Here is a 20,587-nt window from a genome sequence, read left to right on the forward strand (position 1 = left end):
CTTGTTAAATTTGTTTCCACCATTTTTATGTTGTATATGCAGATACTATGAGAAAAAGATATACCGGTACATAAAATATATGTATTTTTATCCCCTGACTGAGCACAATTTCTGTCTGCCCATCTGTTCGTCACATTATCTCAGATGTTCATAGACCGATTTCCAAAACTTGGTACATAGTTGATACATGATGGTATACATAGGCCTCATAGGCCTCGCCAACTGACAACCCATGTTTGATTCCAAAATTAGTCTAAAAATTTAAGCTGTGCTGTCTGAATAGAATATTGAATATTGGTGGACATACTGAAGCTGATCCATTATTGGTCAGATTTTTATGGAATGCATCCCATATCTTGGACATGTATGAAACAATCAATTTTTTGGGGGGGGGTCAATAGGAGAAACCTATCAATGGGTATGTGAGGCACATAAGAGGTCTGTGAGTTGTGTTTTAAAAGGGTAAGAAATTCTCAGCGATCAAATCTATGTTTACCCCAGCTTCTTTTGTTTGTTTCTATTCTCGGTAGTGAGGCAGAGGAAGCTTGGGCAATCTATATTCAATCAATGGATTTACTTGAAATTTTTTTTGAAGAGGTGGTCAATACTGATATGAATCCATGTTGGTTTGTCTGTGATTTAAAAAAAAATACATGGATATATCCAATTTAAATCGACAGTGTGGGCATCGGTTATTTTATTGGTCATGATTCATGATCAAGGATTACAATTGTAATCCAGTGAAATTAAACACCATGATGAAAGTCTGGTTTATAATAGTGTGGGGTTGAAACATATATAACGATTTCCGTATTCCAACTCCCGTGCATTGAGAAACATGATTAACATTTCAGATGCTCGGCTGCTCTTTGCTTCAACTGACATTTATTTTTATGCGACTAGATTGGTGGCCAATCAGAATCCATGATTTGCAGTTACTGGAGTGACGAAGACATCATATAATCTGCATACAACAAATTACAAATAACTGTGCAATATATTATTCTTGCGCAATTACAATTATATATAAGGACAGAAACTGGTAATTGAGTATATACGTCACAATGCCACTATTCGTAATCTTGTGCCATAATTGTTGTGACTAATACAGTTAACAGTTGTCCCAAATCATAAAATTAAACGTTTGTAATATACATAGGGTAAGAATTCCAACATTTATTTCATTATCACCCCCCTCGCAAGTGTGTCAGTTGCAAGAATCGGGGCTTCAAAAATTGATATCTCAAAAACGCTAATCGTTTATCATTTTTAGCACACGGGAGCACTTTCAGAAGCAGATAGGTTAGCCCGTCTGTCTGTATGCTGTGCCGTTTTATGGTAGAAATAAAAGTATATTTACAGCTAGTCAAATAATAGTATGTGGTGACAAAATGATTACAAAGTGTTATTTATATTATGCAGGAATGTTTATGTTTCAATTCGAACAATTCTACTCAGTGTTAAAGTTAATTAGTGTATTATTGGTATATTTTAACAAGCTGTGACTGAACTGTAAACAAATACGTCGTAACATACTTGATATTGTGATACTGTGGGCACGTGACTTGATATATGCAAATATATGTTCTCACCGCAAGATGGCAGCATACAACACAGTGAGACGTTCCTGTGCAATAACGAAGGAGTAAGTTCTGGTAAAAGGGGAACTTAGTGCCAGGGATTTGCTCATAGTTAATTTTAATTCCATAACTAATTATTATTTTCCTCTGTTTCGTGAGTCCCAACTGATATAAAAGTCTATTTATTAAATAATTACATGACACAGTCCCCATAGTTTTACAATGTTAGAGTGCATATATACCACAAGTTGTTGAAGTAAATACATGGCTTCATATGATATTTTGTATTTTAAGGTATGCTTTTCGGCAGATAAAAACATGCACCCCCCCCCCCAATTGTGATCAGTATAGTACAGGGTGATCGGACATGGCCAGAAACATTGGTGATTTCAAACATTCGGAGCGTGGATGGTTATAATAAATTTAATGATATATGCTTGCATTACATTACCAAACTGTTTGATTTCTTTACTTTAAGCAAATACATGTCTCTATATCGCGATATACACGATATTTAATCGACAATTGGGAACAATTACAGTGCCACGAATATTACACTCCGCTTCGACTGACTTATTTTATTATCGCCCCTTTCATAAGTTTGTTATCAATTACATCAGGTACGCACATGTGATTCACACGACGTTCAAGTTGCAGTATTGCTTCGGATCCACGGCTTGCAGGAATTTTATATAAATACAGGAATTCTATTGTGTACTAATTGTATTCAATAGTGGCAACTTCACAAGGTTTTAAGATTGTTTGTAAGATTTTGTAAGAGATGAGTGAGAAAAAGAGACAGCGTGGCGTTACTTCGGGTGCCCGTTTGGATGAATAAAACTGGACTATCTATAATCATGGACGTACTTGAGATGGACGCTGCACGGTGTTTAGTATGTCCATGCTATAATGAACTAATGTGTATTCCTTTGGGTCGAATCTGGTATCTCTGCGTGTAAGTGTTATCAGCTAAGCGAGTCAAGTTTCCCGAACACAACGCTGTGTTCGAAACATATTGTGGAGAATAATCATGGAATCGTGCATTTATTAATCCGAGGCTTCAAAAGAAGAAGAAAAAACGATAAAATTAGCACTTTGCAGCAGATAAAAGTTTTAATATCTGCCTCCAGGCTGTAGCGCGGTCACGCTATAATGTGACTATGTATTATAGCAACCGAATACTACTACGTGTTGATAGTTGCGAGGTTACGGGGGTGAGATAGTAATTAACAAATGAAATGCAATATAACAGTTACGCGACGTACATTTTTGAACAGGGATTTGTCGCTTTGTTGTATACTGCCATCACACGCGATTTTGAGATGTTAATCGGGTGCAACCTTCGTCGACCAACTTTTTCTAGTGTGAACGCGGTATTAATCGTCTACTTTTTGGCATTTTCCCGACTTTGTGCGGTAAATTTGATAGTTTACAAGTAACTTTTTCCGCCTTTGCTGCCATCTTACGGTGAAAGAATGAAATTTGCATATGTCAAATCACGTGCCCACAATGTAAATTATGTTACAAAGTAATTCTTTACTTCTTTTCCGTGACAGTTTGTTCAAATATGAATATTACACTAATTGCGCCATACAATGGGTAGAATTCTGCGTTTAGAACATAAACATTGCTCGTAATGTGTAACAACATCTGTATTCATTGTTTCGCCGCATGTTATTATTTGACTGGTTATAAATTATTTGACCCATAATTAGGATTCTGCCATATTTCGATTCAGCATGATACCGACGGATGGGCTAACCTATCCGCTTCTGAAAGTGCTCCTGTGTGCTGAATATAATATATTAATTGCGCCATAAAACGACTCGAGGAGAGTTACGTGTTTTAAAACATAACAAACTAAGCATTCCGTCGACTTATCACTGTGTATATTGACCAGTTACTTGTACAGTACACTATCATATGCTGAGATTGTGGGTGAGTTAAATTGACTGCACAATGTGACGATGTTTAGGATTTCTATAAAATAGTCACTCAATGAGTTTGTTTGTCGTTGAAGTTCAATTACATTGCAGGTGTGTTTGTCTAAGTGATAAGATCACCCAAATCTCAAATTCTTAAGCGGGAAAGTATATAGTTTAAGTTATATTTAAAATGAAAAATGTTATTCTTCCTCATCTAGTTACTACATTATACTAGAATATATTTGGATATTTAGAGTACTAACAAAGTTCCACTTAAGGTCCGGTTAGACCTAAAATAAACTACGAATATTCACATTTGAGATATAATTTTTGGTATGTGTTGATTCTTTGATATTTTATCTTCGCCTTCCTGTACTTCGTTTAGTAATTCGAACTTCTCAGTTTGCGTAAAAAGAGCGAGTTTCTCGATTTCGACATCGAAAATTCCTTTGCTTCATTATTTGCTGAGGGACGGCCGCTTAGGTATGTGCTCTGTAACTTACAGCAAGTAGACCTAAAAGGCTTAGGTAATCAAACAAAAATGACGTAGTACTAAAGTCCAAAAAGTACGTTCAAGCTTTGCATTTTTTCGTAGGATAAAAACTATTCACTCCCTCGCTTTCATGTGACACCTCAAATCAACTGATTTCCATTTCCCTCAAGAGTCAAAATGCTTCGACTTGAAACAGTCTTTTTTGCCTGACGTGTTCATTTGACTTCAATAACGTTTCAGTGGTTGTCGCTGTCGTCGTACTCTGGGTCTTGCCGATAACATTTTGGTTCAAATTCACCAAGAAAATTCAAGAAATCTTTCATTTCTTTGTCAACTAACATGACGGAAATCAAATTAGCATAACAATGCATTTGAAGGTTGTCGCCATTTTATTGGACAGCTTCCCACTCCTGTGCCACACCAAATACTAGTACCTTTGTTGGAAAATTCAGGTGCATTAAAATGCGTTTTTAAGTCGCGTACCATGTTGGTTTGTCTGTGATTTAAAAAAAAATACATGGATATATTTAAATTGACAATGTGTGCATCGGTTATTTTATTTGTTACAGACATCATTCATGATCAAGGATTACTATTGTAATCGAGTGAAACTAAACACCATGATGAAAGTATGGTTCATAATAGTGTGGGGTTGAACATATATAACGATTACTTTATTCCAACTCCCAGGCATTTAGAAACGAGATTAACATTTCATTTCATATTCGTTTTATCGGCTGCTCTTTGCTTCAACTGACATTTATTTTTATGCGGCTAGACTTGTTGGCCAATCAGAATCCAGGATTTGCAGTTACTGGAGTGACGAAGACATATAATCTGCATACAACAAATTACAAGTAACTGTGCAATATATTATTCTTGCGCAATTACAACACGTCACATGGAGTCTCTTTCCGCAGCGACACTGACCCTGATTATATATAAGAAGGACAGAAACTGGTAATCGAGTATATATGTCACAATGCCATTATTCGCATTCTTGTGCCATAATTGTTGTGACGAAAAACAGTTACTTGTAACAGTTGTCCCAAATCATAAAATTAAACGTTCATAACAATTATAAGGTACAGAGTGTAAGATTTCCAACATTCATTTTATTATCACCCCCCTCGCAAGTGTGCCAGTTGCAAGAATCGGGGCTTCAAAAATTGATATCTCAAAAACGCTAATCGTTTATCATTTTTAGCACACGGGAGCACTTTCAGAAGCAGATAGGTTAGCCCGTCTGTCTGTATGCTGTGCCGTTTTATGGTAGAAATAAAACTATATTTACAGCCAGTCAAATAATAGTATGTGGTGACAAAATGATTACAAAGTGTTATTTATATTATACAGGAATGTTTGTGTTTCAATTAGAAAAATTCTACTCAGTGTTAAAGCTATTTAGTGTATTATTGGTATATTTTAACAAGCTGTGAGTGAACTGTAAACAAATACGTCGTAACATACTTGATATTGTGGTACTGTGGGTCTCTTTTGACGTATGCAAATATATGCAAATATACATGGCTTCATGATATTTTGTATTTTAAGGTATGCTTTTCGGCAGATAAAAAAATGTGCGCCCCCCTCTCCCCCATTGGAATTAGTACATGTATAGTACAGGGTGATCGGCCATGGCCAGAAACATTAGTGATTTCAAACATTCGGAGCGTGGATGGTTATAATAAATTTAATGATATGATGCTTGCATTACATTACCAAACTGTTTGATTTCTTTTCTTTAAGCAAAGATATGTCTCTATATCGCGACATTTAATCGACACGAGATTTAATCGACAATTGGGAACAATTACAGTGCCACGAATATTACACTCTGCTTCGACTGACTTATTTTATTATCGCCCCTTTCATCACGTACACACATTTGATTCACATGACGTTCATGTTTCAGTATTGCTTCGGATCCACAGCTTGCAGGAATTTTATATAAATAGATTGTGTACTACTACTAATTGTATTGTGCCAACTTCACAAGGTTTTAAAATTGTTTGTAAGATTTTGTAAGAGAGGAGGGAAAGAATGAGACAGCGAGGCGTTACACCGGATGCCCCGGGCCGTTTGGATGAATAAAGCTGGACTATCTATAATCATGGACGTACTAGAGATGGACGCTGCACGGTGTTTAGTATGTCCATGCAATAATGAACTAATGTGTATTCATTTGGGTCGAATCTGGTATCTCTACGTGTAAGTGACATCAGCTAAGCGAGGCAAAGTTCCCCGAACACAACGCTAGTGTTCGAAACATATTGTGGAGAATAATCGTGGAATCGTGGGGTATGGAATCGTGCATTTATCAATCCGGGGCTTCAAAAGAAGAAGAAAAAAACGATAAAAATAGCACTTTGCAGCAGATCAAAGTATTAATATATGCATCCAGGTTGTAGCGCGGTCACGCTATAATGTGACTATGTATTATAACAACCAAATACTACTACGTGATGATAGTTGCGAGGTTACGGGGATGAGATAATAATTAACAAATGAAATGCAATATAACAGTTACGCGACGTACATTTCTGAACAGGGACTTGGCGCTTTGTTGTATACTGCCATCACACACGATTTTGAGATGTTAATCGGGTGCAACCTTCGTCGACCAACTTTTTCTAGTGAGAACGCGGTATTAGTCGTCTACTTTTTGGCATTTTCCCGACTTTGTGCGGTAAATTTGATAGTTTACAAGCACATTTTCCCGCCTTTGCTGCCATCTTACGGTGAAAGAATGAAATTTGCATATGTCAAATCACGTTCCCACAATGTAAATTATGTTACTTTTCCGTGACAGTTTGTTCAAATATGAATATTATACTAATTGCGCCATACAAGGGTAGAATTCTGTTAATATGATTGATGTTACATAAACATTGCTCTGTAATGTGTAAGAACATTTTGTGATCATTGTTATTATTTGACTGGTTATGAATTATTTGATCCATAATTATGATTCTCTCATATTTTGATACAGCATGATACCGACGGATCATGTGCTAACATATCTGCTTCTGAAAGTGCTCCTGTGTACTAGAAGGTTAAAAGGATTATCGGTTTTGAGATATAAATTTTCGAAGCTCTAATACTTGCAACTGACAAACTTGCGAGTAGGTAATTGGAAAATAAATGTTAGAATTCTTTCTTACTTGTCTTTTTGACAGTAACAGTGTATTATTTGTGTTGCGTTATTGTTTGGTAAACATCGGTTACAGAAAAAATCTTACACAACCATGACATGTGCTGTTTTAGCTTTTTAATTGTTTGTGCACTGTATATGTTGACAGTAACAGTATATGGGCAGTATATGAGATTATGGACAAGTTTGAGCTTGAAATTATTCATTATCTGACACTCTTTATGAGTTCTATGATATCAGTGGTTAATATGTTTGGCCATTTTTAGTGTATATTTATAATAATGCAGCAAATCTACAGTGTTTTATTCACCAAAACTGTTTTTCGCGTTTTTCTCGAGTTGAAGTTTTGATCGAGAACGACTCATTGGGACCGCCGCCAAATCAAGTGCGTTCGGACTAGGACATTCAAACTTGCAGTTATCGTTCAAAAGATAATGATGGTGCGAAATATGTCTGGGTTTTTAAAGAAAATGCTTTGTCACAGAATAATAGTCTGTCAAAGGTGCCAAGTATGAAATAATTTGGGGACAAAAAAACAAACCTGCATAGAAATCGGAATAATAGGTCTTTTGATTATCGGAGACGCATTTCAATGGACTTGATTACGGACAATGCATAACTTAAATTTCACCAGGAAATTCCGCAGTGTGCTCTCGCAATCGCGTACTTAGTCATTTTTACAAGGTTCGCCATTTTTGATGTCACGTGATAATTATGTAAACAATGTCTGTCCAGTTTGTGCGAACTTGCACCTCTATACTTAGTCTTTTGATATATATAACCTAAATTACTGTTCTGAACGAGACAACAGACAGAGAATGTTTTATTTAAAAACGTCACAAAACCTTCTCGCTACCTTAAGTGCACAATATAAATTTAGGCGAGATCTTTCTCGAGTGCGAACGTTTCTTTCATCGGCAACTTTTTTCGACTTCGCAAACTACTTTCAATAGTTTCATAGGCAACTTTTCCCGACTTTGCACGTTACTTTCAATAGTTTATAAGCAACTTTTTTCGACTTCGCACACATTTATTAGTTTATAGGCAACTTTTCACACTACTTTCAATAGGTCATAAGCAACCTCTCCTAACTTTCTTGCAATACTTTTAATAGTTGATAGGTAACTTTCCTCGGCTTCGCCTGCTACTTTTAATAGTTTAAAGGCAACTGTTCGACTTCGCACGCTTTTTTGAATACAGTGTAGTCTATCGGCAAAGTATTAGCTGGTCAGGTGACTTCATTAATTATGTTCGTATCTGATTTTTAGAGAGGTATAGCAGAAATGCAGTCACTACTACTTTGCCCGCTATTTTTAATCATTCATGGGCATCTTTTTCTCAAATTTAACGCTACTATAAATAATCAATAGCCATTTTTTTCGATTTTGCATTCTACTTTTAAAATTTCATCGGAAACTTTTTTTTCTGATTTAGCACTCGTTTATAGGTATTTTGTTCGACTTTAATTGTTCATAATTGTTCTTTTTTTCCGACTTTACACTTTACTTTAATAGATTATAGGCAAGATTATATATTTTGCACGTTACTTTTAATAGTTTATCATATGCAACGTTTCCCGCTTTTTCATCTTACGATGAAAGAATGAAATTTACCTATGTCAAATCACGTGCCCACAATGTTAATTATGGTACTATTTATTTTATTCCTTTTCCGTCAAAGTTTGTTAATATATGAATATTATACTAATTGCGCCATAAAATGAGTAGAATTCTGTCTATTAAACATAAACATTGCTCTGTAATGTGAAACAACGTTTTGTAATCATATGTTATTATTTGACTGGTTGTACTTGTACTTTTTCCACTCCTGCTGCCATCTTGATATGAAAGCATGACATTTACCTAAGTCAAATCATGTGCCCGCAATGTCACTCAATTACGGTACTATGTATTTTCGTCATAGTTTGTTGATATACGAATATAATATACTAATTGCGCCATAAAACGAGGTTATGCGTTTTAAAACATAAAAACACTAATAGTTTATAAGCAACCTTTACCGACTTTGGTGGATCAACTTGCCAATGCTGTTAACATCAGTATAAGCAATGTACAGTATATTTACGTAAATAAATGCAACACTGTCAACAATGCAGCATTTCCTTGACATTAATACATGTGATAGAAAACATTGATAGTAATACTATGTAACTACACACAACTTCATTGCTTAAAACAAGAGAAAAATATAGATGATAGATAACCATCTAAACTTGTTCTAAAACTATTTCATACTTGACTGTGGGATTTATCAATTATTTAAAATACATGAGAATGTGACAAAAGTTTTAAGAATGTTCCATTTATTATAGAACTTTGAAATTGGATATAATCGCTTTCTCTGATCTCATTTAATGAATTTAACACATGTACTCATTTTTCTTCACGGATTTTACAATGATAGCAACAAAAGTATAAAATTAGTTTATTTACACTCAGCGAAAGTACTTTTTAATTACATAGAGTACATTCCAACAGCTAATGGGTATAGGTTGCAACTGGGCAAGAGAAAGAATAAAACTTGGCTGGGGTCCAGTTGATGCTTCATACCTCGCTTTGTTGACAGGAATGTGCTGCATCCATGGAGGAAATTTTATTTCTAATACAAGATTGACATTTTTCATACATTGTTATAACAATGATAAGTGTTCACTGGTAGCATAGTGGTTGTCACTCCAGACTCATGATCGGTAGACCCAAGTTCAAATCCTACCTTAGGCTGAACATCAAAGGGTCAACCCCTACCCTGGGTGAGTGTGCCACAGACTCAATGGGAAGGCCAATTCCACTGGCCGAGATTCATTCACTAACGAATGCCACTTTGGGGGAACCTTTGTTAAGGTCCGCAGGTGCTTGTGTTCGACTGAGCCTGGTTGACGCCAGGATAGCGCATGAAAATTGCCATTTGACAGAGAGATGGCCACACAGCCCTGTCATGTAGTACCAAACATGATTATGACTTCTGCGGCAAAATGCACTATGTGTCAGCACTAGCACTTGCAATTTGCACATACAAAAAAAAAAGTCAGGAGAGACAACGGTGACATTCAATGTCCAAAACTGTCACAAAAATATTTAAAAAAAACAATGACAAGTGTGAATTTGAAATTTAGGTCATAAAAACAGCTCCCCCCAAAATAAGGGGGAGGTCAACGTGTGTCCTGCCCTGAAAGCTCCCCCCAAACAATTTAAATTTACTGAGCTTCTGTGACAATATATGACCCTCCCTGAATTAATAGAAACAACTCAGCAGACTGAAGGCACTGTTGAATTTTATTCATCTCATAGAATAGAATTTACAAATAAGCATTTGATTGAATTCACTGTCAAACCAATGTCAACTCTTTGAATGCTACAGCTTCCTCACCATAATTCTGATGCAACATTTTGCAATTTTTGTTTGATTTTTCAAGAATTTTTTAATTTTGGGCTAAATAGACATAATTTTACATTGGTTCACAGTCTTAATCAAAATATTTGAAAATGCATGGTGACAACAATTTACTTTGGCACTCTATGGGATAACTAATTCACTGGGTTTTGAATTTCACTATTTTAAATAAAATATTCACTTAATACCGTAAAATCTGTATTAGAAGCCGCACCCCTAATAGAAGTCGCACCAATTCTATTTGAATAATTGAGAACCAAAAATTCATCATTTCTCATATGTGTAGATGCTCTAATAGAAGCCGCATCCCCTCTGTTGCATTGTACCATTTTACCACGGCTTCTAATACAGATTTTACAGTATGTGAAATTACATGTGGTAGGGAAATCTGTGAATTAGAAGAACCCAGAGAAGTTGATAAAATGACAAAATAGTGAAATACCAGTAAATGGCAAATAGTAGTCCATTAGTTCCAAAATTAGAAAAATCCTGAAAAAAAAGTGCGAATTTTGCGAGAATACTATGGCATTCAAAAGAATGAGAGATACACAATGAATGATTACACATTGTTAAATTCTGGTTAAATATACTACTTATCTATTGAATATTTAATTTGTAAATTTTATACAATTATAAAAAATATAACTTTAATATCCATATATAGTAATTATTTTATTTATTTATTGCATAGCTATAATATCACTGGAGCATGGCGAGATATATAATATTAAATTCTTTTAATAATTTTTATAAGGAAATGTGTGTATTAAGGCAACATTGGCGACGATTCATCAAAAACACAGCATAAAACTTAATATAGCATTATTATGGTTTCTGATTTTGTGTATTTGCAGATTCAGCGTCAGCGCCGATAATAGCTGCGAACACTCGCATTTATTGCCCAGAACACATTCCCAACAGACCATTTTCTGTTTACTACAAGATTCTGCGTTATGAATGAAAACAGGACATACAAAGGTTATGACATCATAGTGACATCAAAACACTCGTGTGTGATTCAATACACATTTGAGCTTTAGAAATAAGAAATCTAAATTCAAATCATTCAATTGTTGTGGGAGACATTTGACCATGTCTTTCACATATATTGATAGATCTCGTAGTGAATGTAAAACCCCATATCTGTCACAATTTCTACAATAAAATTTCTAGAGTAAAAAGAAAAGCTGTTTATTTTCTGTACGTGTCCATTAAAAAATTAAAGTTCCCAGCGATGACTGATATATAACAATGTCAGCAAGCGACATGATTGTCAAAATATATTCTAAATGACACATGTCTACACATCAACACGAGTGATGAGGGTTTTACCCATCTACGTAATTTTGACACAAAATTGTATAACAATTACAATCAATAAAACTGGAATAAAAATAACATTTTAGGTTAAAAGCCAATCAAAACAAAGCATTTAAAAAAATTTAAAATAAACAAATACAAGATTCTGGTAACAATTTTACATCTTGTGATGACATTTGCTTGTTCCAATAGGAAGATTACAATTTTAAATTGTTAATAAAAATATATTATTTTACAATCAAATATTGAGAAAATTTTTCAGAAAAATAGACTTCACTATATATATTTAGTAAACATTGATATTCACTTGGTATTTGAAAACGGATAATGTGGGAGGGTTATTTTGATCCCTAACAATTAAACAAAACAATATAAAAACATTAATACAGCCCAACACCATTTCTCAAGTTATGTTGGAGCAAACATAAAATACAGTAAATATTCATTTGTAAGATAATTTTAATGATAAATTTAAAAACATTTTTGGCAATGATTAGCTCAAAATTAAAGGCATTCATTAAAACTTTAAAAACATAAACAAAGAACTATTTTTTTATCACATGAATAAAATGTAATATTGCAACAACTGAATTGAAAGACAAATTATTCCAAACATTAGTATTTTAAAAAGCAAAAGCTGCGATTTTGTCATTAGTTTTAATTTATGCAATTCAGTGCCAAATACCTTTCTCAAATGAGTAAACATGATATATGTCATGTAACCCAATGTATATTTATGCTAATAGCATGGTAATAGCTGGAAAATATTTATTCAGTAAACCAATCATGCTACATTTTATACTAAAAATATTGAGTGTTTTATTTCTTTCTGCGTTTGCCTTTCGCTCTGCCGCCTTTTTGTTTAGGTTGCTTCTTCTTAAACTGTTCACTGACTTTTAATAAATGACCAGGCAGGTCTTGTTCATCTTCGCCTGCTGTTGCCAAGACAACGTCCTCTTCATCAATCCCACCCCCATCAGCAGCAACAAGGCCAGCACCTAGGAGTGAGAAGATTTCGAAGAGTTTCAGTAATTTATTCATAAAAGTCATACATCGACTAGTTTGCAGATCTGAGTTCTTTGGGATACGTGCATATAATATTTATACATAAGGAATTTTACTTTTATAAATAATATAATACAGCAGTCAGTGGAAACAACATAAATCAGATTGAATATTTTCAATCTACATTATATGTGACCTTTGAACTTTCCCCTCCACCTCAATCTCAAAATAGACTGACCTCCAGTGGCCAGACTGAATTTACTGTCTTCCTCTTGTCTAATCTCCTTTATAAGTTTCTTTACTTGATTCAGGATTGTACACAAGTCATCTGCGGGTTCAACTACGTCTCCAATCCGTTCCCACGAACGCTGATGATGCACTTCTCTTACGATTTCATCCAGCTTGGTTTTAGCGCCTTTCAATTTCTACGAAGATCAAAGTTTTCATAAATCTTTTTTTAATATACGGTATGTATATTGACATGCAAGATAATATCCACTGTAGTAATATTAGTTTAATATACGTGATGAAGAATTGACAGACAAATGTACATTTCTACAAATAATGCAAATGGATAATGCTGTGACATCTTCATCACAAATACAAACCTATGTAGACTTTTGATATTTTTAATGGATATATACAAAATGTACCATAATACAATGTCCTCCTTTGGAGACTGACTTATGCATGACAATGTGTAAGCTGCATTTGAACTTGGGTTTGACGTTTAAAATACACTCCTTATGATCTGAAATCTTTAATTTTAATTCCTTAATAGTTTTATATGCATTTTTGCAATTGACACGACTGAGTAACACTCAATATAGGTATGATTGCGAAAACACTGACCTGTATATCCAATGCAAGTTGAGTTTGACTCCCAAACAAATCAGATTGTTGATCCATGTCTTGATAGAAACCGTCACAGTCTATGTGTGAAACAAAAATGAGATATCAAAGTTACAGCATTGTAACAGGAACCACGGTTAGTAATTAGAATTTTATAGTACTGTGAATATTTAATTTTAGCTGGAATTAATTTTTCCCTAAAGGAATGATTCAGTGAAAATAAAAAGTATTTTTCAGTATTATTGTTATTATCATGGAACTAAACCCCCGAAAGTCGTCTGTATTTATGACTGATAGTTCATTTCATACAATAGTTTTAAATAAATGAAATAACAGGTAGTAGCCTTCAATAGACCACTTTCTTGCAAGTTGAAGATACAACGTTTTGCATGTGCATGTAAACTGAATTTAGGGTGCAACGTAAACTTGCCTGATGCGATGTTGTGCTTATTGGAAGATTCCTTTTTACCGATTACCAGCAGACTGTCATTTTTTTTATTTGCCATGGCAACTAAAGCAGACTTGTTTCTTGCAACCCACTCCATAAAGGAAAAGTGGTCTGTGCTTAAATAATGGGCACATAGCACCCTCACAGGTCATATTAGCTAGATCATGTTGTTATCAGATGTATAAAAACAAAGGAATTATCTCATTACCTGTGATGACTGGTAGAACTCTTGTCATGTAACTTTTCTTGTAAGTGTTGAAGTCACTCGTCTTCTGTATGTGTTGGAGGTTGTGTACGTGTACTCGGTGAGTTGGCGAGGTGTCCTTTAGTTGAAAGAAAAGATTTTGACAGGTGATTATTAGTTAGAGGTTACAGTCTATTAATATGATGAATGCCATAATAGCACCAAGAAAGAGCAAGATATTGTGCATGTCTTTTTTTTTTTTGTTGTATTTTAGGTACAAATGGACATAAATTCCAATTATCTACCTTGATTAAAAATTTTGAAGTTATACATATTTAATCATGCAAATGACACAAAACTTTGGCGATCCATAGGGTACAACTCTGAATTTGTTCCCAACAAATAATCTAGTAACAGCGTCCGGATTACTTTCGGAAATTCCGTCGCGTTTCGGAAAGTTTTAATTTTCAAAACTTTTGAATATTTATTTGTGCTTTTAGGTTAGTGAGAAGGTTATAATAATTCTTCATTTCACTTTAACACTGTTTTTACACCCCTCAGACCCCTTTAAAAAGTCACTTCTGGCCATTATAATGGCCACTATTTTCTTAATGGCCAGAGTATTGACCAGAATTTTTTAAGTGGCCAAAATATTTACCAGTGTTTTTAAAATGGCGGTTTTAATGACCCATGTTTTTTATACTGGTCAGAATAATTACAATTGCTTTTTAAATGATGGAGTTGATGAACATTTTTTTTTTGATGGGCAGTATAATGGTCATTTTATTTTTCATTACATACATAAAATGACCAGTATTTTTGTTCATGTCTCTAAATATAATGGCCCAGAAAACAGCCTGCTACCTCGAGTGAGCTCAATATACGTGTGGGAATTTATTTTTCCCAAGTTTTACTGAAGCTTGCAAGTACACTTAAATGAAATTTCGCGAATATTGCCTCGATCCCCAGTGAAATTTCATAGTAACGCTGATGCCAGTGACTGCTGGTGGACTGCATAACCTGCGGAGTATTTAGATGGTGTTGAATCATAGGACGATTGCAGTACTGCAACTGGCACATCAAGGTATGAATTTGTAATTATTTTACAATGACTTCAATACAATATTAGATACTTTTGTTGTTGTTTATGTAGCAGGATAGTCTTTTGGGGCTTTCGTTTTTGTTCAGTCATGGCACACTGTGTAAGTAATGCTTCATTATTATTCATAATTGTCAAACAACAAGCTCAAGTAGGTGTTAATGAGGATTAGCTCCTATGTTTGTTAATACAAGAAAAGTATAAACAAAGGTTATTTCCAACTCCTGAAATCTGCAAAAAAACATCAACGTAAATTTGTTTCCATTCATGGCAATGTTTTCAAATTATTTTAATAAAATAATTTAACTGACTGCAAAATGTTTGTTTTTTTAAATTTTCGAAGACTATGTATATTGTTTTTTTTTTCTCTTCAGACAATACCAGCAATAGTATACTGTACACTGGGAAATCTAATTTAGTAATCATGTATTAACTATACATGTATATATTATGCCCATAACATCAAATACCATACAGAATCCCTTTTTCCTGTAAACTAGTATAGATGATATATGCCTACAGTGTGCAACAGTTCATTTTTCTTTGCGCACAAAAGAAAAAAGTAAACCTCATACTCAAAATAACTTTTAATTTAGCATGGATTTAAACTAAATTTCAATTGAATCTAATATTCTTTGCTCATCTTTGAGCCCAATTTGATTTGAATGAGTTGTAGAGATCAATATAAAAGGGAAGTGAACCTGAATGTATGCACCTAAAGTAGGAATAAACAGAAGACACTTATTCGTAGCATTCACGTAGAGCTCTTTAGCAAAGGCTAAGAGGTCCAATACATTACCCTGTGCTAAAAAAATGTGCATGAATACAGGCTAAGAAATACTAGGTACAGAGTAAATCTGGTCAGTCCAAAGCCTTAGCACAGGCAAAACAAAACATGCATGAACGCTTAGCTCGGCTAAAAAAACCATTGTATTTAATGTTCATTTAGGAGATTTACTACTATATTCATAACTTTTTATTTTGGTGTGCCATTTCCTGCATGACAATCAACGCTAACACATATAGAGAGATTGACTCAAGAAAAAATGTACCGATGATGAGACTGTGCTACTTCCTGTTATTCTGCAATTTGCACTTTCTGAATTTGCTTTGGTATTGTTTTATAACTGTAGAACTAACTTTCCTAGTTACTCTTACTGAGCACTCATAGTTAAAATTTCTGAAGATTTTGCCTATTCTTAATAAGTTTGGGCGTTCCTTACCCCGTGCTAACCATTGTTTCCTTCTGTGCATGAACTCAAACATATGAGATTAGCTTAAATCTTAGCCCGTACTTTGTGTAGCATGAACACTACTATTGAAGATACAGGGGGCAAATGGGCGAGACTTAAACAAAATATAATGAAGGTGTAATATTCAGTCAGTAAATGTCCTGGGCGTTTCTGGGTCAGCCAAATTGATCATGGGTACTCTGGCTCAACTGGGACAAAAAAATATTTAGTCTATACATGTATAACATTACTTAAATCATAGACCTTAGAGAACAGGGACATACTACTGTGGCTACCCCTTTCATGTAACCTTAGTTATAATCCTCTACCCAAATTAACACCTTAGAGAAACTGATAATAAAGCTATGTCAACACCACTGTTACATCTTTTTCTATTTCATAAGCCAAACATGGCTGCCAGGGTGTAGCTACACAAAATGAGACAATTTTGTGGTTGGAATATAATCAGAAAAATTAAATTTGATCAAAACTTGAATAGCCAAGTCCATTCTATTGATGCGAGTGAAACTAAAAATTAACAATTTTTATTCCACTATGAAATCAGGAAAGGGAAACAAAAATGGTAAGTTTTCTCTGCAAGGAAACAAAACTGCCTAAAAGTAAACAATGACCAAGAAAATTTGTGTCATTATAACAAGTGGATTTTTCATCATATTTAGAACAGATATAGCATAGTGCACTTGTTATACACTGACTAATGGGAATACTAGTAAAAACTGTTTCAGATGTATAAATCTTCTAGGTACATGTATATGTATTAATGAGATTATACAGGAGGTTATAACCCACATTGCACATTGTCTCAGACAGAAGTTGCATGACCCTGTTTTCTAAGGTCATGCTTAAATCATAACCATCCGAATACCATTATTTCACTTTTCAAACTAAACTGTTTTTATATTTTTAATAGCATTTTTTTGATTTTGAAAAAAAAATATAGAAACAATATTACACTTAACATAATTACTCTATTAGCAGCACATGCGCTTAGGTAAATTACAGGGATCTTCAACGGTCGAAATATGTAATATTTTCATGATTTAGTATCCACAAATGTAATTTTAGAGCAAATATGGTATTGTATTGGATCATAATTATAATACAATTATTTATTTTGTGAAAGTACCTGGGGATCGATGAAGTTGTACATGCATGGTGGCATTCCCATTGTGGAGGGACTCTATAATTTTGTATGTACACAACTTCCTACTTTGAAAGACAAAATCATGCAGCTGCATTATTACATAACATTCTTTTGTCTCTTGTAGGAAGTTAAATCCCCCTATTGTTCTCAGAAATTAGGTTCCCAAGTACAGCTATGTACTGTCCACAGAGGGACTGTGTACTGTCCTAGTCTCTCAAGAGATGAACTGTGTGTATATATGGCACAACCCCTTAATATATTCGGTTAGGAAACAATTTGATGTTATTCTGTTTTATTTGATATTTATATTTTTTCAATCAGAATGTACCGGGTATCATCTTTTTGGAAGTATATCTGAGTTGCATAGGGGAAAAATTGACATATCACAAGATGTCATTTTATCCACATTGTTATTTGTGAGGACAGAAATATGCCAGAATACACAGACACCACACATTTTTGTTTCCAAAATTGATTACAAAGTTTCTTAATTAAAAACTGGTCATTATGAGCTAATAGCAATCTGAATTATTTTTTGCAGATAATGACAATTTAAAAAAAGGAAATACTATATAAATGGAACGTAAGAAGTTGAAGAACCAGAATTTATGGACGTGACGTTAAGGGGAAAAAAAAGTTTAACCAGTATTGATGGATGCAATGGTTTAGCATTTGCATGTTTATCAGTTTTACATCTGCACACAGATTTTGAAAGTTCCAAGTGTGTAGAGTTACTGTACATTCCTTTTTTTATGTTTTCCCTCAAATAAAAGTGACATCTTTCAACTGGTATTTCATGATTTTCAGCTATCTTATATAGTTCTTCTTGCTGACCCTTTTGTACACACCCACACTCACTCCACAATCTTTCATCTTCTTAATAATAATTAACAGGAAAATATTATTGAAAAAATCCTGTAGAGATCAAAAACATGAACAAATTTGACACGCCTACATCTTTGAGAAAAAATATTTTACACTAGAAAAAGAATAGCACAAAAACAAAGAGGAGAAAAAACATTTTGCACAGCCCCCTCCTTAAGCTAATCGCCTCTCAAGAAAACTTGATGAATATCTGGAGGAGTATGACATTGCAAACCTAAAATATTATTATCCACTAAAACAGTCTGTATGGCTGTGCACTACTTCATGATTTTTCAAAAACAAAACAAAACATGGCATACTTTTAATATTGCTTACATATTATTGTTTTGTCTAATGTTTTCATTAATTATCCAATTTCTGTACTTTATGTGTTTGTACACTGAGCTGAATAATTAAGATGATGTTTTGAAGCACAGCGATAGAGGGACTGTGTTTGAAGCAATGTTTTAACCCCCCCCCCTCCCCCCATATGACTTTTTTACTTTGCAAAGCTGTACCTCCCAGATCTTTAGTTGTTTATGCATAGATGGTCTTTGGTTATAAATTATTTACTTTCCAGTCATTTTTGAAGTGTAAACCTTTGTCATACTTTCTGCTGTGTTGACTTCCTGTCACTATGCTTTTGTTTCCCTTTGGTTAGCTAAACATATGAACGCTTGTTGAAAATCACACTTGGAAGTAAGAGTTTCTAATGGAATAGCAAGCAATCTAATCTATTCCTGAAATTGTTAAATTATATATAGTGTTATTTGGAAATGTCAAAATAAACTTCTAGGAATCTGTTATTCAGTTCAAAAAATAAACTGGTTGCATGCAGAATCTCAGAAAAACAATTGCATGTACCGGTATATGCAAGAATGGACGGATGTTGCAGCAGCAGAAGTTTGGGCCTGGACATTCCAGTCGCATTTTTAAAATGATTTTAAATAATGTACGTATTCTTAAACTGTTACATGAGAGGGGCCAGAGCATGAAATAATATTTTAGTTTTGGAAACTATGCAAAGATGTGTGTTCAGTAATTCAATACCTTTGATGAGCCATTATTAAATTAGCATACTAAGGGTTAGATTTGAATAGATTCCTAGTAAGATTGGTGCATTCTTAATTCAAAAAAACTTAAAAAGTTTTAATACTACTAAATTATACATATGTTTGATATAATTTATTGTAAAACATTAATGTTGTTGTGAAAATAGTTTCATACAAAACGGTGAAAATTTGTCAAAATCCTTATATGTGTTGCCAGTGATATGCTAGTTTCCATTGTTATTTAAATGTACTCATCAGGGAGGTAATCCATTACAAAACATCACTAATCCACAGTAGTCTGGTTTCAGGCTACACCAAGTCATAGTCATAAGAGGGACTTTGACCAAGTACAGGCTAAGATAAAAGTGAATCCCAAATGTTTGCATATCAGCTATACCCAATTGTGTTCACTCACAGGAGGGCCCAACAGTTATAGCACAGGCCACAGTGTTGAGGGTCTCTGCACTGGCTAAGAACACCCAAACTTGTTTCCCAAGGGAGGCAGCAATTATGAACAAACAATTAAACAGCAATGGTACAGTGCCATAACTACACTGTTAACCGAAATAAACCAACCACAAATTATCGAAACAACCACCATATATTTCTCTCCCTTAATATTTTTTTTTTCATTCCTTTTCCATGTTTTATTGATTTATAATGCTTATTTTTTTTATTAATATCATCACCAGTTTTTTCAATTGTTTTTTTTTAAACCATTGTGGTGCTTCCGATACTAGTTTGCTGATAGTTGTTAGAAGGGAATTTTTGTGATGTTGATTGGTACACTCAAAAGCAATATC

General features: G+C 34.1%; 1 protein-coding gene and 1 long non-coding RNA gene across 2 annotated transcripts in view; one reads left to right on the top strand and one right to left on the bottom strand.

Annotated features, from left to right (window-relative positions):
- Window positions 1-10,427: 10,427 nt before the first annotated feature.
- LOC102808116 (TPR and ankyrin repeat-containing protein 1-like) overlaps window positions 10,428-20,587 on the bottom strand; it is a 57,766-nt gene continuing 47,606 nt past the window's right edge. Inside the window, exons 35-38 of the mRNA XM_085501902.1 lie at window positions 14,397-14,511; window positions 13,741-13,820; window positions 13,127-13,313; window positions 10,428-12,881 (exon numbers count right to left, since the gene is read on the bottom strand). Coding sequence (XP_085358028.1) covers window positions 12,703-12,881; window positions 13,127-13,313; window positions 13,741-13,820; window positions 14,397-14,511 — 561 coding nt within the window. The 3' untranslated portion in view covers window positions 10,428-12,702. The remainder of the gene's footprint in view (window positions 12,882-13,126; window positions 13,314-13,740; window positions 13,821-14,396; window positions 14,512-20,587) is intronic.
- Window positions 18,017-18,654, top strand: LOC146740919 (uncharacterized). The gene is made up of 2 exons (XR_014929930.1): window positions 18,017-18,131; window positions 18,410-18,654. It is a non-coding gene; the product is annotated as an uncharacterized LOC146740919 (long non-coding RNA).

This window comes from Saccoglossus kowalevskii, chromosome 7 (genome assembly GCF_978046115.1).
Source record: "Saccoglossus kowalevskii chromosome 7, keSacKowa6.1, whole genome shotgun sequence".
In the NCBI taxonomy this organism is placed as follows: Eukaryota; Metazoa; Hemichordata; class Enteropneusta; family Harrimaniidae; genus Saccoglossus; species Saccoglossus kowalevskii.